Source organism: Octodon degus, unplaced genomic scaffold (genome assembly GCF_000260255.1).
Source record: "Octodon degus isolate 3935 unplaced genomic scaffold, OctDeg1.0 scaffold00210, whole genome shotgun sequence".
Taxonomy (NCBI): Eukaryota; Metazoa; Chordata; class Mammalia; order Rodentia; family Octodontidae; genus Octodon; species Octodon degus.
Window position 1 is genome coordinate 2,547,338 of NW_004524786.1, and position 17,495 is coordinate 2,564,832.

At 54.3% G+C, this 17,495-nt stretch overlaps 1 protein-coding gene across 2 annotated transcripts in view; it reads right to left on the reverse strand.

Moving 5' to 3' along the window:
* Synpr (synaptoporin) overlaps window positions 1-17,495 on the reverse strand; it is a 303,503-nt gene that overhangs the window by 114,504 nt on the left and 171,504 nt on the right. For both annotated transcript variants that reach the window (XM_004644789.2, XM_004644790.2), the window contains one exon: window positions 10,021-10,145. In XM_004644789.2, the coding sequence (XP_004644846.1) occupies window positions 10,021-10,145 (125 nt within the window). The remainder of the gene's footprint in view (window positions 1-10,020; window positions 10,146-17,495) is intronic.

A 17,495-nucleotide genomic window follows, 5' to 3' on the forward strand; every position in this document is an offset into this window, starting at 1 on the left:
GCTGGGGTGTCCGCGCAGGACCTCGGGCTGCCCTACAGCCTGGCGCCGCGCGGCGCCGCCTCGGCGAGGTCTTGCGCTCACAGGGGCCACGTGACCCCGGGCGTGGCTGAGCCCAGTGAGCCTCGGGCCCTCGTCCAGCAGGGTGTGGCTCGGGGCCCCTTGCTGCGCGCTGCCCGCAGGAGGGGACAGGTGGTGCGGCACGCTCGGCGGCGGTGGCGACGTGGGTCACGGCCTTCGCTGGCGCTCACCTCAGGGCTGCTGTGCGAGTCTGCATGCGGCCGGCGGCCGCCGCCACAGGTGTGCGTGGGAGCAGACGACGGGCGTGGCTTCTGGGTCTGGCGCTCACTGGGGAAGGGGGCTCAGAGGTCACGGCTCTGTGTGCTGCCCCTTGGAGACGGAAGTAAGAGCAAAGCGGCCGGCCGCTGCAGGGTCTCCTGACAGCGAGGAGGACGGCCGTACTGAGCGGATCCTCGTGCCGTCGTGGGGGCCGCGCGCCCGGCCAGGCGCAGCACCCACCCTGCATCTGCGCGCTCTTGCAGCCCGCTGGGGCGAAGCCAGCGCTGTCGTCGTCGTCTCGGGGGACGCGGCGGGAGGGGGCAGCTGCTGTTTGCCCATTATGTGACATCTACATCACCACCTGCTTTCTCCTCCGCTTATATTTTCTTCATTCTAAGCATGATGCATGCCACAACAGATAATTTCGAAATGACACAAAATGGAAACATCCTTTTGCTTATTCACATACTTTTCTTTTTCTGTTTTGTCAAGTACAATACAAAAGGAGAGTATTGTCTTAAAGTATAATACCAAATATATCTTTTAGATCTAGCAATATTAACACAAAAAACATCAGGCTATTGCAGGTTGAAGATCCATTTTTTAACAATCCTTTGGCAGGAAAGGATGTAGGTAGGAAGCTCCCAGGCCCCGGGCAAGAGTGGCCCCCACGTCTGGACCTCTGGGCTCTCACTGGGTCCCGAGGGAGGAGCTAGGAGAGTGAATGCCACCGGCTATCCCAGGCGCCCAGCCCTGAAGCCGGCAAGTCTGGATTCTGGTGTGTGAGCGCTGGCCCCCAGGTCAGCTTGAGGACACGCACCTCCTCTTCCCATGACCCCTGGCCCCTGGAGGGTCACAAATGCCCTTCAGTCAGGGCTTGGCTGGGCGGGGAAGTGAAGGAACGTGGGCCCCCACAACTCAGGCCACAGCAGCTCGACCTCTAAGATGCGCTGTGTGGCGTGTAGCCACGGAAGGTATGGCGATAGGCCTAGCGTCTGTTTCTTTGCCAAAGAGAAGTGGAAATGGAGCTAAGGGGAACAGGGATCAAACACCTAACATTTTCAAGGCATGTGATACGTTAAACAACAGACATGTGCATGGCGGTTCCTTTGTGATTCTTGGGTGGTCACTGAGGCCACCATCTGTGTCCTTTCCCAGCCCGCCCGAGGCCTCCCCCTCCGTTTCCTCCCCATCTTCTTCTCTCTCCTCCTGTCTTCTTCCTCTCCTTCTTTTCATTCCTCCCTCGCCTCTCCCTCCTCTTACCCTCTCATTCCAGGAAAGAGACACAGACTTAAGGGAGTGATAGGTTTTAACGGTGTCGCAGCAGAAGGAAAAGGGAAAGGGGCTTTATTATAAAGGAAAAGGGACTTCATTATCTTAGAGGACATGGAGAGAATTTGGGAAGATAAGGAATTCTCTGGATTGGAACAGAAGGAGGCTGAGGCTTTTATGGCCTTCGCCAGGGGTGGGGCTTGAGGGGGAAGTTTAGATAGACCTGAGGAGCTGACTGGGGCCTTCCCTGAGGTGCAGAGAAAGGTGAAAGGAAACTGCATCTTGGGCTGAGTTGGAGAAGAAGGGGGAGGTGGTCTCTGGGAAGATAAGCTGTTGTTTTAAGGGCTTCAGCCATATTAGATGACCACCATAATAATTCGGCAGTTCTTACTAGGGCCAGAACCTATCAGGGAGAACTAGAACTTCTTTCTGCAAACTCACGAAGACGTCCTGTCTGTGTTCTCCCAGGGTGTGACGGTTCCCAGCTGACAGGGCTCTTCCTGCCACATGCTCGCCACCTGCTCTACAAACCTACACCCAGTGAGACCACAGACAACATGAAGGCCCACGGGCGCAGACCAACTTCATCGCTGCTGCCTGACCCCCGTGCAGGAGCCCAGTGGAAGTGCACATTGATCACGTCGCCTGCAGTCATTTTCAGTAAGCGCCCCATCCTGCTCTTTAAAAGCCTGTTCGGATGTTGCCCAAACAGGGCAAGGCTCAGAGCAAGGCCTAAGAGGCTGCTATAAAGAACTTGCATATGTAATCCCACCGAGTCTGTACACTTCCTTCTACTTTCTCTACAGCTGCCCGGCTGGGGCATGACCAGGATTCCTCTCTGTGTCAGAGCTAGCCTGCGCCTCGGCAGTAGGTGTCTGGGAGGTCAGCCCCTGGGGCGTGCGGGAGGGTGACTGGAGGGCAGGAGCCCGCGAGGATCCCAGGGACCTCTCCATCTCCTGCTGCTCTGGGGAGCATCTTCCTTCCTAGCCCGTCCTCCTCTCGCAGGACCCTTTCTCAAAGAAGTAGAGATCAGGTCCCACCTGTGTGTGAGCCGTGAGACCCCCAGTTCTTGGCGTGCCTTTTGCCTTGGGTCAGTAAAGTGTTTCTTCCTTCTTAGGACAGATATTAAGTATTTCAGCCTTCAAAGGCTAAGATGCAAAATTGAGGCTGTTTGATGGGTGCTTATGTTACTTAAAATACCATCATTTCAAAATGTGAAAACCATGCTTAGCTTATGGGCTGTACAAACAGCCAGGGCTGGCTGGGTCACAGGTGAGGGCCTCTAGGTGCCAAGCCCTGCTCCTGTCATGGGGTGGCAGCGTCTTCCTGCAGCGGCTGGACTCTGGCTTGTCTCGGGAGCATCTTTCTGGTCATGAGTCGGACCTGCATTAGATCGTTCTGCTGAGAGATTTCTTTCCCCGAATGGACCCTCCCAGTCAAAGACGTGTTAAAAGCCATGCTCCACGAAGTAGATCATTCTCTGTGCTCTAAGCGTCTTAGTGCCTTCCGGTCTTCAGGGATGCAGCCACGACATGTCTGTGCGGAGGCGCGCATGTGCACCACCCAGGTCGGCTGCCAGCTGCTTGTGTGCTCACTGCCCAGCTCACTGCTGTGTGCCCTGTGTGGTGCCCATAACCCTGCACCAGGAGCAAGGAGCTTCAGATACTGACAGGGCCACCATGGGCTGATACTGCCTACCCTGCGTTCGTTATGTATCCTGGGGCTGGGACAAAATAATACCAAAATCCCCAACTCAAAGGATGGGGGTTTATTTGGCTCCTGGTATCGGCCATAGTTGGCTGGCTTTCGGCAATAAAATGGCGGAGCTTTTACAAGTAGTTGTGTGGTTCCTCTGCTTAGAGACCCCGAGGACTCCCATCAACATAAAATCTACCGTGTCCCACCAGCCGGAGTTGGAATGTCGTCGCCTAGGCTCCCACCTGGTCCTGCCTCTGCCCACCCGTGTAGCTTCATCCATTGCCATCCCGGGCCTCGTGCCGATCCAGCAGACGGCAGCTTCCGGGCCAGCACCCTGCCCTCCGTGGGCATCTGCCTTGCATCCTTCCTCTGCGCCGGGACGCACCCGTCCGGTTTCTTGGAGGCGGCTCTCGGTCGCTTGCACTTCTGGGCCTACACCCACCGCTCAGCCCCGCAGCAGCGGCTCTTCAGGGCTCAGCACAGCACCCCAGCCCTCGCCTTTCATTAGCTTTCTCCGTTTCCGCTCAAGACTCTGGCCGACATCTAGGTCTGCCCCTGCCGGCTCGCTGTCTCGTTAGCTCTCCGGAGAGCTTGCGGCTTCCTCTGTCGGACGCTCCTCCGGGCGGGCTCTCTGCACTGCTGCCCCCAGCAGTGCGTTCCCCCTCCGCGCAGCGCGGCTATCTTCACAGAAATCGCAGTGGCAGTCCCGTGCGCAGCTGTGTCTGTACATGCATTTTATTCTCTATTTCTTACTTAATGTTTTATTTGCTCCATCCCCAACTAATTGTAAATCCTACAGGGCTGTGTTACTGCCCAGCCAACATACAGACCACGGAGCTCTAGGCCTTGTATGCACAGGGACGCTCAGTCTTAGCAAGAGGCTGAGTGAGTGCTGTGGATGCTGTCAGTCCTACCGTGAAGCAGGAAGTCTCCCAGGGTCCTAGAGGCCGCCTGCACCCGGTCTCCTTGGCTCTTGCCATTTCTGTCAGGGGGCAGCTTTCTGTTGCCAGCACCCGTGATCTTGCCGATCTTGCCGCCTCAAGGACTCCATGACCTGTAGGCGGGGCTCGGACTCCGTCCAGCGTCAGAGTTGAGATCCTCAGATTTCTGACCAATAGCAGCAGGAGTGGTTGGATAACAGCCCTAGCCCCATCACTGGCCTTCCACAGTCCTCTTGAGGCATGGCTCCCACAGCTTGCTGGGGTCGCAGGCACCCCAGGGGTGACTTTCGGTCTCACACCCCCACCCTCACCATTGCTCCAGGGGTCACTTGCCAAGAAAAGCACGTGTGTGCAAGTCCTCAGCTCGGTGTGCACGGGGTAAGCTGCTAACAGGTCTTCTGTGCTACCTGTTCCTGACTGCCATGCTCCTTGGGGAAATGTCACAACAGAGCTGTCCCAGTCTCTCCTTTAGAGAGATCAAATGGAAATAGCTGAGGTGGAGGCATAAATTAATTCATCATTTGCTAATCTTAAAAATTTAATCTTCTTCCCTGCCAACAGCCGCTATGCACACTTGTATCATTTCTGTGACGTCCTGAAAACATCCTGTAAGACAATAATACCCCTCTTCTTTGCGAAGAGGGCTGGCCTCCCTGCGCTCGATCACGGCGGGGTACTGGCGCCCACTGCCGCTGCTGGAGCCCAGCGACGCTGGCAGCCACACCTGGGCACAGTCCTGGGCACACTTGCTGTGTGTCAGGCTCCGGCCTACACGGCTTGCACTGTCTTATGTAATGCTCCTGCAGACTATGGGGAAGAAGCTGTTACTGTTTCCTTTTTTGCAGTAATGGAACTGAGGCCTGGAGCCTGTGGGCCCTGCGTCTGCCCCGGCGGGGCTGGGCTGGGTGCAGTGCGTCTCTCATCTCTCCTCTCTCGTAGGCTAGAGGCAGGTCTTGGCTCTGGTTTACCTTTGCCCTTGGCCTCATCCCTTCAAATCTCCTAAGCCCCGTTCTGCAGAGCATGAAACTCTCCGTACTCAGGATTTAGCTTAAAGCACGGCACTAAAATGACAAGCTGTAGTTACATGGGTTCTGAAATTTTAGCCAGAGAGTGAATGTTTTTGGAAACGAGAAACAATAAATAAATGTTTAAATGTAGTTGCAAAAGTAGCATTTGCTGAACATAAGATATAAAAATCACATCCCTTAACAGCTTTATGCCCCCCAGACTGGCTCTTAGGGTAAGAAAACAGCTCATGGTCACTGTTCTCAGGGGTGCCTCGGAGGGGGGGGCTGCCCTGTCTCTCGCAGATGGGGCAGGCCTTCCTGCATCTGGCCCAGTCCCACCTCTCTCTGGGTGTTCGCCTTCCCGCTCAGGGTGACCCCGAGCAGAGTAAGGAACACCAGGTCGAATGCCAGATCACATGGGGGCAGTGAGTGCAGCCAGCGGCCCGGGAGCGCAGCAGACACCTCCTGAAGACCCTGCTAGTGCCGCCAGGGTCCGCGTTCTGTCCTCGCTGCAGGAGGGCTTCACTCTTCCCCAGGTTTAATGAGAAAAGAAAAGTGGGCTTGACAACAGCCAGGCCCCCTGGGACAACCGAACTCGACGGGGAAGGCATAGAAGCGGGCTGGTGTGGGGCGCTTGCTGGATGGGGAGGAGAGCTCCTGTTTGCAGGAGGCAGAGAAGGGCTGAGGCGCTTCCGGTGCAGGGTAAATATGACAGCCAAGGCTTGTTCGTTTCTCAAGATTAATTTTGTAATTAATTAGAATAATTACCTTTTTAGCTCTCTAGGTTAATTACACTTACTTGCTTATGCAAGAAGAAGTAATATTCTAACAGAAAACTTACTGAGTGGTAGGACATTTTTATGAAAGCACTTTGCCTGTGTGGGTCATTTACAACTCATATCAATACTGTGAAATAAACACTGCCGTATTTAGTCCATAGAGAGGGACTGTGATGATAAGCCGATTGTTTCAACAACACAAGGCTAAGCTGTGCTTCTGGGTCTGATTCTGTTTCTGTCTTTGCAAGAATAATACTTTATGTCATGGTTACAGAGTGCAGGCCCGCAGGGGATCTACTTGGTTGCTGCAGCGATTCATGAGACCGTCCCTGCAGCCCGCTGCCATCGCTGGCAATGCCAGTTTTTCCCCAGCCGCACCAGGGTCTCAGAAGCAGAACCTGAGATCAGGATCTGAGTGCTTTTGAAGGGAACATCCTGACACCAGCAGGACACAGCAAGGCGGGCAAGGGACAAGAGGTTATAAAGGCTGCGGGCGCCATCAGGTTTCCATGGCTAGTGGAGCCGCCGGCTGGAGCCTCGTGGAGATGGCCGGGACAGCGAGAGCTGCAGCACAGCAGGCTGCCCTGCCCACTGGCCAGAGCAGAGCGTCCAATGGGGACAGGAGGGACTTGACTTGTGCTGAGGGGATGTGGAGGGAGGGGATCGGACAGCTGGGTGGCAGTGGCATCTGCCCCGGCCAACTAGTGTAAAGTTATGCAAACCCACCTTATCACATACCTTTGGTCTTGTAGTCCGGGGGAATGTCTCATATCTTTACATTTATTTGAATGAATGATTTGTAATGGTTGCCTAGCACCTTGTATAGATGGGCTACAGCTTATTAACCGATTCTAACTCTGTCCGCATGGATACTTCCATGCACAACTGTGACCTCTCTTGCTTATTAATTGTTAGTGTAAAATGTTGGCTGTCCTCTGGCGGGCTCGCTATAGCTCTACCATGTGAGCTCACGCGAGGAATGCTACCTCACCACCTGAAAGGGAGGGCTACAAATGGAGGCCAGGCCACCCTCCTCCCAGTTACCACGAAAGAGAGGAGACGTGAGTTCAGCGCCACTTGCTGACTTTGATCATAAAAGGCAGGCCAGGTGGTAACCGTTTCATGTCCACAATGAAATGACGTGTGGCTGAAAGTCAGCTCTCTTGGATACGAGTTGGGAGCGCACACGCATGGGGCTGACGCTCTGCTGGCATGCTTACTGCGAGCAGCACTCGAGTATTCTGTTAATTATCTGGGATTTCCTAGTTGAGGTTTTCTTCAGACCTGAAACATCTGTCTGATACTTACGCAGTTTCTTCTGATCTGTCAGGTAGTAATCGCTGCTTTTGTGCAAGTGGCCCGGTATTGGGCGGCTTGTCTCCCTTGTGTTTGCACCAAGCTGAACAGGGAAATGCCGCCGAATATTGCTGCTTTATGTCTAGGATTGTGGCCCAATCCTCGGCACATGAAGTCCTGTGAGAAAACAGCTTTCGGGTCTTTCCGTCATCAGCATCTCGATGACCCCACTTCTTCCACAGCTCCTGCCTTTCTGATCTCTGGGGCAGTTTATAGCTCACTCCTGAGGTCTCCTCAGTGGGGCACAGTGCAGCATTTTAAAGCTGAAGGGGAAGCTCTTGTGGGACCGAGGCCCTGGAGTGTGGGATACACACCGAGCATTCCCGGAAGGAGGGTGTATGCGGTTCTGTGGAAGGAGGCAACGTGGTTCTGACTCCTGATTGTGCACAGAGGTGCTGTGCGGGCACTCTGAGCAGAGGCACAAGCTCACTCGCTACAACACAGGGCTCAAGGTTGCTTCCCGGGGACCTGGAGTTCCCAGAAGACACCACCCAGGCGGCCGGTGGGGGCTGGGCTGTGTGTGAGACCAAGAGGGCCAGAGACCAGGAGGGACCTGCAAGCAGTGGCCGGTCCTCCTGGTGTCTTTGTACCGGGGCTCCCCAGAAAGATACAGTTGAAAAAAAAAAATAGCTGCGCTACTGAAAAGCAATAGCTGAGTATCTTTATTTCAAAATGCAAGCAAAAATCTATTAAATGAGTGGGCTGCTTTGTTTATAGGCTGCAATAAACATTTTTATCTAATTTTTCTAGTTTGCCTTTATTGAGCCAATCCTAAGATTGTAGTCTTGGGAAGAAAGAAAGGAAGCGCTGTGGTGGAAGCTTCAGCTGAAGAGCCACCTCTAACTGCAGCTTAGCCAAGGACTGCGTGGCCTTGGGGCTCAGCTGCTGTCTGCTCTCCAGGCAGCTCCGGTGCTGATCCAGGTGCTGCTCCTTGGTGGCTGTCCTCTGGCTTCAGAGAAAGACCAGGCGTGCTTGGAGGCAATGATACCGTGTTCAGGGTCCTGGCGCCCTTCACATCTCGCAGGATTCACTTTGGGTTTACTCTGTGTCCCGTGGGAAAGCCTTACAGAGGCGATGCAGAGCTTCTGGCTTCATGTATGATGTCACTGAGCATCCCAGCCCTGTTGCCTGGCGGCTGGGCGGCTTAGCGCTGGTGTGCAAGGGTGGGTAGATGAGGGTTTGATCTGACCACACTTACCCAGAAGCCCAGGGCTCCATCTAGAACTTTCCAAAGCGCGGAGCCCCTCCATGCCCATGTCCACCCGCACAGCACAGTGCTCTTTACCCAACTGCCAAGGCCGGTGTGCTTACTGTGTGAGTTTGTGCTCTTACTAGGTAGGAGACCACTGACAAGAGTGCCAGGAACTTTTGTCAGTTCTTCTCTTGAAAACTGGTCAGAGTATCAGTAAAAGTGTTTTTTCCTGCGATTCATCAGTGGAGATGCCTTTGCTTTAGGCTAGGAAGAGCTCACTAAAACAATGTATTAAAGGTTTATTTCAGGAGAAGCAAATTTCCCAGATATATAGTGGAAAAAGTTTCTGTAGTCAAATGAGTTAGGAAACCCTGTCTGCCTATTGGTGATTCTAAGTCTGCCCTGGAAAGACGGACGGCACGCGAGGAGGGCATGTCTTGCATTAGTTTGGTCCTGATTTTAAATTCCCTTCTTTCATCCCCACTTTCTTTTTCTTCCTCTTCCTCCTTTTTTTCTCCTTCTTTTTTCCGTTTTACTGATATTAGTTATTTAAGACTCCATGAAAATATTTTTGGAAAACCCTGAATTTAAACCTGTTTAAAAGTTCGTAAAGGCCAATTTAAATTTTTCTGCAACTCCAGAGTCAGGACCGTGCATGGTACAAACCAAATACTCAGTGGGCGTGAACGGGAAAGTACAGTACATTGATAGGAAACCAAAATAATATGTGGAAAGTTCATTTTGAAAATCACACCAATTACTTGGCAAATGTAGGAGAGTTTTATAGAAATAAACTATGTTGACATTAAATTCCACAAATCTGTCTCAGGCCTGTGGCTCAGAATCACACGAGGGAAGGCTGGGGGTGAATCTCGGAAGACACCTAACTGTCATTTAGTGTGCAGGACAGACACGGACACGGCGTTGGCTTTTGTAGGTGTCAAAGTTATTTGCAGCAATTCAAGTACATCAACAGAGGTCCGAGCTCTGGCCCATGCCGGGTGGGCAGGCAGCCCGAGCGCCTCACATCAGCAGAGGGCTGTGGGCACAGTGTGGGCCTGGGCTTCCGCCCAAGTACACGGTGACGTACGGTGCAGCCGTCAGAGGGCCACTGTGAGGACTTGACAGGGTCAGGCCAGCAGTCTAGAGGGAATGTGGGAAGCCTTAGGGGCTGGGATGCTGGCCTTGGGGGAGACTGCACCACGGGGCCTCCCTGTGGATAGTGGTCACCCAGTGATCACCCACTGCACTGCCCAGTCATGGGTGGCATTCTAAGGGCGTTTTGTTTTTATTTGTGGGGACATCAGTTGTGGCTCCAGGTGCACCTCACAGATCCCCCTACCGTGTGGTGGGGATGCTCTGCAAATCATGTTACTGAGAGCAGAAGCCTTCTGTTTGGGAAACCAGGAACCCCTAAAACCTGCATTTTCCACAAAAAGCCACGGACGGAAGGGTACGCGCTTTGCGCAGGGTTGGGGGCAGGAACCGCCGGGCCCTACCTGAAGGGATAGGCGAAGGCTATGTCGATGCTGAGGTTACTTTCCGTCTTGTTGACACAGTCCACACTCAGCCGCAGGCCTCCGGAGTAGCCACCGCATGTTGCAAAAGCAAAGATTGCAAAAAGCTGTGCAGAGCAAAAGGAACAGAGAAGGCGCTGTTAGGGTCGCGATGGCCTGAAGAGCTTCCCAAGCCCCTGTGTGGGTCCCGGAGGCTGCAAGCCCGCGGGAGAGCCGCGCCTCAGGCTGGAGGAGCAGAGCACCAGCAGTCACCGAGAAGGGGCCCAGCCTGTGAGCTAGAGAGCCACTGCCTGCAGCCATTCGCGAAAGGACTAACTGCAAGCGCACGTGAGGGGCTGTCGGGCCGCAGCGTGGGGAGACACAATCTCATAGCTTATGCCCAGAAAGCAACCCCTCACTGGGTCACCAGTGATGGCTCCTGAGGCACCTCTCAGCCTTCTTTTAGTGTGACTGCATTTTGAGGGAATAAGCACGATTTCTCTTTTGCAGCGATGCAGGTAACTTTTAAAAGCTGCAGTCAGAAGTCGAGAGCTAATGAGCTCCAGCCCGAGATGTGGTTGCCCGAGAGGTGGCGTCACAGCGTGGGGGCGCTCAGCGGCGCACGTGTCTAGGCTTCAGCTCCCAGCTGTGCGGCCTGCACTTTCTGTGTCAGCCACGGCAAGTTTCAGCTGGTTATGCCTTGGCGTCACAAAAGGCAGATGCTGGTGTGGCATGTGAACCTGGGTGGGCTCAGGCACCGGAAATGGGGAGCAGGGATTCAGAGAGGAAGGAAGGTAGGGAAGGCCAAGACAGGAAGCAGGCAGGTGGCTAGCTTGTGCACTTTGCTGTTCAGCTAAATTCAGAAGAATTTCCTACTTATTGCCCAAGAAAGTCAGTCAAACTCTCCTGACACCCAGACATTTCCCTGTGTATCGTGTGGGCCTTATTTTCAGTGTAGCACCTAGCTTCTCATGGTAGCTCGAGGCCCCCGCTCAGGAACGCGTGCTTACTCCGCACAGGGAGAACAGTTATGGTGCAGAGGCCGAGGGCCTGCTGCGCGACTGTGGGGAGTCGCCTCGTTGCCCTGTGCTTTGGTCTCCTCTCCACTGCAACAGCATGGATTATGACTCTCCAGGGCCACTTCGCTCTTTGTAGTACGAGACAGACAGTTGCTGTGGGGAGAGGGGCTGCTGGAGTGGGCAGGATCAGTGTGTCCAAAGGTGCAGAAGCTGCGACAGACACCGTCTCTGCCACCTGCCACCCGGACAGGCAGGGTAAACACCTCCTCAGGATTGTTTGCCAGAAAAAGATGCGATAATCTTAGCAAGCGATTGGTGAAATCTTTTCCGGAACAGTGATGCTTTATAGACCATTTGCTCTGTGTGTGTGTGTGTGTGTGTGTGTGTGTGTGTGCGCGCGCGTGCGTGTGCGCACATGCACATTTATTATCTTTTCAAATCAATAATTTGTAGACGGAAGCAACTTGACCCAATGATATCATGGATGCGGTAAGAGCAGAACGCGCTCACGTGTGCTAACGAGCGTGCCTCACTGGGATTCTAGCACGGTGCAAGCTCTCAGTGCTAATAACCGTCATTACTGTACACAGTAGATGCTCCTAGACAGACTGACCTGAGGCATCCGGGAGGGAATTTAGGTGATTCGCTCGCCAGATCTGCACAGAGCTCCTCCAGCGAGAACACGGGACTCGGCTCGGTGCTGAGCCAAGTGAGCCAACACATGGATCCTTCACACTCGGTTTGCTTTCTTCGCAGTTTTCCTAAGCAGAAGGGCGGGAGACGTCTGCCAGCCATCCCAGCCCCTGCATAGTCTGCAGCAAAGCCGGGGCTGAGGCGGACCCAGCCCTTGGGGCTGGTGTGGACCTGCTCGCTTTTCCTACTCAGATGCTCCCCTCGTGTTGCTTCCTCGTGCTGCTAGGAGTGCGGGGCAGTGGCAGTAATTGTCCATCGCTCAGATCTGGACTTTAAGGCATGGTCGTGCATGTCCCAGCCCCTGTGCCACGTTCAGGTTTTGGTAATGTTTGTTGTAGCAGAAGGAACCGAGTCCTGGGGTCCACAGCCCCAAGGAGGCAGCTCTTGCTTTCTTAGTTTCCTCATCTGTAGGACAAGTATGTCCTCCGTGTTTCTCCAAGTTGCTGAGAGAATTGATGAGCGGGGCGCATTTGTGCACCGTCCTCTTCCAGTCTTTGATGCGTGTTGGTCACTCTATGTGTGCACTTGTGTGGGACAAGAGTTGCAGGTGTGAAAGGTGTGCAAGCAGCAGGTGAATATGCCAGGTGGGAAGCCTTGTCCACTGCGGCCGCCTTACGGCACCTGCCTGGCCACAGTTCGTACCACACTTGACACAAGTGCTCAGCTTTCCTCATGACATGGGATGTGCGTGCGTGCGTGCATGTGTGTGTGTGTGTGTGTGTGTGTGTGTGTGCCTGCGAAGCTTGATGCTCCTATATTAAAGATGCGGCAGAGTAGCATAGTCACTTCAAAACATTTCATGTAAAACATTTCTTTAGATATTAAAATGCGGTAAGTTAAAATTGAAGGATTTGAAACAAATCTTCATTTCAGAGCTTGACAACTATAACGCAACAGCTTGGCTTTTCACCCTATGTAAAGCACATTATTTACGGAAAGGTGTTATCAATACCGCCGTGGATGAACTTGAGATGGAATGATAATGCTGTATTTATTTAAGGAGTTCAAAGTGTTAGGTGCCAGAAAGGAGGTCCCCAGATTATTAAAATCGCACACACGACTGCTCTGCCCTCAGCCATGCCTGAGCGCTGACACCCCGAGTGCTGTGCCCCCGCTCTACGTGGTACCTGTGGTGCTCTGGGGGTTGCTCCCTCACAGGCCTTCCTGATTAAAGGGAGCCAGACTGTGTGGCCAGGACGGAGTCCACGCGGGGTTCATGTGGGGCTGGTGAGGCGGACGCTGGTAATGTCTGCGTCACGCCGGAGAGTCAGCGCCTGCTGAGTGAAAGCCTTACAACAGGACGGTTGATTCCATACGTGAGGCAGCGAAATCAGCCCCTGGGAGGACAGCAGCCAGGGTGGGCTTCCGTAATTAGAATGCAGGGAGACCCGTGAGGAGGAGGCAGGGCTGGGAGCTGCAGAGGGGCGGAGGGAGGCTCCTGGCCGGCACAGAAGTGCAGAGGAGAAGCGCCATGACACTGCCTGCGCCCCCCCCCACCACAGCTCCACCTGGAGAGCCCCCAGCCTCCCCCTCAGCTCCCCACCCAGGCCCAGGCAGATCTGAGTGTGAGCCAGATTCTACGTGTCTGTGTGACCCTGCACAAGTCACTCTGCCGCTCCAGCCCTCGCCCTGCACGTCTGAGGGCTCCAGGCTAACCTGCAGTCACTCTGTGGATGCGTGCCTGTGCCCTCCTATGTGCCAGCTGCTGGGGCACAGGAGTTTAAGGAGGAGGTCAGAGGAAAGACAAAGGCAACCGAGTTTCCTGCTCAGCAGGAGCTTCATGCTGGACAGGGGAGAGAGAATTAAAAAGACCGTAGAAATAAAATAATTACAAATTGCACGAGGTATTTGAAGGGGAGAGTACTGCACACTGAAAATTATGCCTGAGGGTGCCAAACATGGGGGAGGAAGCTCTCTGGACAAAGATGCAGCCTTGCGATAGTCCTCAGGGAGGGAAAGCCTGACAATTCAGGGAGCCACCAGCAGGCCAGGGTCACAGTAGGATAGTGAATGCTGTTGAGAATAAAACTATCTAACCTCACATGACTGCTGTGCACATACTCCAGTGTTGAGGCATTAGGCTCACAGCCCCCAGTAAGTGCTCACAGAGCTTCCCCTTCTTTACCTGCATCCTCCTTTCTTCTCCTCCCCTTTCCTCCTCTCCCTCCCCCTCCTTTTCTCCTGCCTCCCTTTCTTCCCCTCCTCCTCCTCCTCCTCTTCCTCCTCCTCCTCCTCTTCCCTGTCTCATCCTACCAACACTCCTGCAACTCTAGCTGCTACGTTGGAGACACGAGAGTGGAGAGGAAAACACTCATCTCAGCTCAGTTGGACAGGGACTCCGGCATCCAGACCCTGAGCCAGTGCTCCAGTTTGCTCTCAAATTGCAAAAAAGCAAAATGTTTTTGCCAGGTGAGCAAAGTGGACCCCTGCACCTCACTGCCAGAGAGAGAGAGCTTCGTCCTCTTTCTCATGCATCCCCTTCTCCTTCCTTCTCTCCCTTCCTCACTTCACCCTTGATGGGGTGGAAACATCTAGGAGGACTTTGGGAGATGCTCTGAAGAGACAAGGCCTGTCTTACCCTGCTGGCTGATGCCCTGTGGTGTCCCTGGTGCCAGCCAGAGAAGGCTGGAGGATCCTGTGCATCTGGATTTCACATGCTAGCACCAGTCCTGCTGGCTGACAAGTCCCTTCCTGGGAGACAGGAAGGGCGGGGACACCTGCCTGTTAGCAGCCAAGAGAAAGTGAGAACTGGATGTGACTCCTGGAAGGCTCAGGAGGGAAGCGCTGGGGGCCTGGGTGGGCTAGCAAGAGGGAGGAGAGAGCAGTGAGCTGCATCTGCGGCTGAGGCTGGCCGCCTGATGCTGATCTAACGAGTGTGTGTGTGTGTGTGTGTGTGTGTGTGTGTGTGTGTTGTTTTTCTCCAAGCTCTGGGCCCACCGCATCTATCCTCACCACCCAGTGCTTTGCTTTCTGGACACTGAGGGTATGACCTGGGGCAGAAGTGCGCTTGCTCATTCAAGTGGAATTTGACCTCCTGCACCTTGCCGCCCTTCCTCAGGCTCCCAATTCCCCTGAAGCGAAGCAGGTCCTTTATTCTCTCACACATTCTAAGGTAATCAGTGTAGAAACCTGGAGCCCAACTGTTCACCTCCCTTGAGGGCCGGAGACCAAAATAAATCCACAGCTATCTCTCCCTTCACTGCTGTCTTGGGCGATCAATGGCTTTGCTCCTGACAGCGAAGCATTTCTCTTAGAATGGGTAAAATTATCCAACAGGGAGTTCCTTTGTTTGTAGTCTGATTAGAAATACACTCAGATAAAAGAGAATGGAAATTTTCTGCATTTTCATAAAGCATAATCATGTCCAGCAGGAATGAGACTTTGTACAGTTAACAGCACCAATGATTTTTCCCTGGAAAGAAGACAACAGCTCCCTTCTTGGAACTAATTGGATCAAACAAGGAATATTAATAAAAATGCTATTAATGTTTCTGGTTAGTTTGCGCATCACAGTGAAAAGCGACAGGTTGGAGGAGGACAGGAAGCTCAGCTGATGAACGGCTCCTGCAGGGATCCTGGTCTGCAGAGGAGCAAGGGCGGGGACATGGCCCAGGGCCGGACGCACAGCCCATGTATCAAGACATCCTAGAAGGAGCCCAGGAGAGCAGGGGCTGCAGGAGGGCAAGGGAGGCTGGAGCCCAGCAGCGCCACTCGCCGCTAACAAGCTCTGTGTGCTAACAGCCCGCTCTCCTGGGGAGAGAGCGCGACACATGGCATTTGGCAGTTTGTGCACACAGGGATTCCCTCGTGGACAGTTCCAAGCTCCCAGGATAGCACCCCTGGGCTTGGCGCGGGCAGAGGTCTGCACACTAGCAGTGCTCCCGGGCGCCACTTCTGCCAAGGGACTCCCTGGGGACAAGGACCTTTGCTCTCTCTGGGCCCATGCCCACCAGTTCCAAGCTGTCCTCATTACCCACTTGCGTAGTTAGTTACTGTGGCAGAGGCTGTCGGTGCTTGTTGTGTCTGGATGCCTAATTCCACTGTCTAGGCCACCTGAGCTTCAGGGATGGTTCTCCCGCACAGGAGGCTTCTGCCAGCGCTCCCTGCATGCCCAGCCACAGGCTCACTCACTGGGACAGAGAAGTACCAGACACTCTCGTTTTCTCCTGCCACCTAGAGCAGGGTAGCTCAGCCAGAGGCTGTCCCCCTTCCCTCACTTCCCAGGGGACTGGGGCAGCTGCTGCAGTGTCTCCTTCTGGCCATCAAGCCACCACTGCCCATTCCAGCATGCCTGTAGCCTGACAGGCAGTGTGGCGTCCCTCCCCCACATCCACGCCCTCCACCCTTCAGGAAATAGGTGAATTTCTGAAGAATGAGAGGGCCCCTGGACTAGCTAGGATCAGGAAGCAGGGGGACCTGGGTCCCCCATTTGCATACTCAACATTCACAGCAAACTTTCCAGAAGACTCTCTGGTTTGAGCGCTCACCCTTGCGGAAGCAGGTCTGCAGCTGCTACAGGAGGAGCATTTCTTAGATGCTTCTCTTCTGGCATTTAGCCTAGGAGGGCTCCCTGCTGTGTGCTGTGGGCCCCCACGGGGGCAGTACAGGTCCCATCACAACAGACCTGAGTGATGTATTTCTCAGGTAGTGTGGGTTCCAAAAGTCCCATAAAGCCATTGTGACTTTTACCTTGAGGAGTGTGGGCAGACAGGGTGGCCAGTTTCCAAGGCAAGACAAAGGAACCATCAGATCTGTTAATACCAAAGACCTCCCAAGACCAGCTGCCAGCGAGGACCAGTTGCCCGGCAGAGCCAACTGCGGCATGGGACGATGATGCCCTGTGGCATTGCTTCTATCCACATCGGCGCTGGCATCACCTGATGACGTCAGGACCTCGCAGAGCGGCGCTTGGCTGTCAAGCAAAAGGACCCCGCATTGACCGGCGATGTCTCTGGGAGCAGGAGTGCGCTGCAGGGTGCTCAGTGGAGCCAGGCAGCTTCCAACCGTTAACCATCACTGGAAATCCGCGAGGGAAGCCAGGCCTTTGCAGCTCTGCAGGCAGCGCTGACGAGGGTGGGACACAGCTTCTTCCGGGTGTCCTGAGAACTGGGCCAGCTGCGCAGCTACCCTTTCGTGTCCCACTCAAAGCCCTGGCGTCATCCCTCCCTGCCCTGCTCCTCATCTTCACCTCGTCCATGGACTTCTTGAGCCAAATTCTCGCCTCAGCTTCTGCTTTGGGAAAGGCAGCTGAGGCAGTTAGTGGGCACCAAGGAGTGAGCGCCTATTACCTCCCAGGCTCTGCCCCTGGAGACCAGCTGCCCGGGTGCTAATGACGTGTACCTCGCTTCCCCGTCAGCCCACCATGTGCCCGTCCGCTGCTGGCTCTGGGCTCCAGGTCCTCCCCAAATCCTGGCCCTTCAGCTGCAGGACCTGGCCCTCTGCCTGCTCCTCGCAGGCCTCATCGCCTGCGTCACCCGGAGGCCCCTCTCAGCCCTCCTTCTCCTTTGCCCACAGCACTCTTCTTTAACTCCCCACCTACCCCAGCCTCCTCACCCCTGCCTGCCCAAGTCCGCCTCAGTTATCCCGTTTTATGTTTCATTTTAAAACCTAAACACCCGTGTTTTCATGATATTATTTACTCACTTGTTTATGCTGTTTTACCAATTCCTCAAGGGAAAACAATTGTTCATTGTGGGTTGTTGCTGAGTCCCTTCCTCCTTGCACGGCATTTGGGGCGGAGTAGGCACTTGCTCAGTGTTTGTGCAG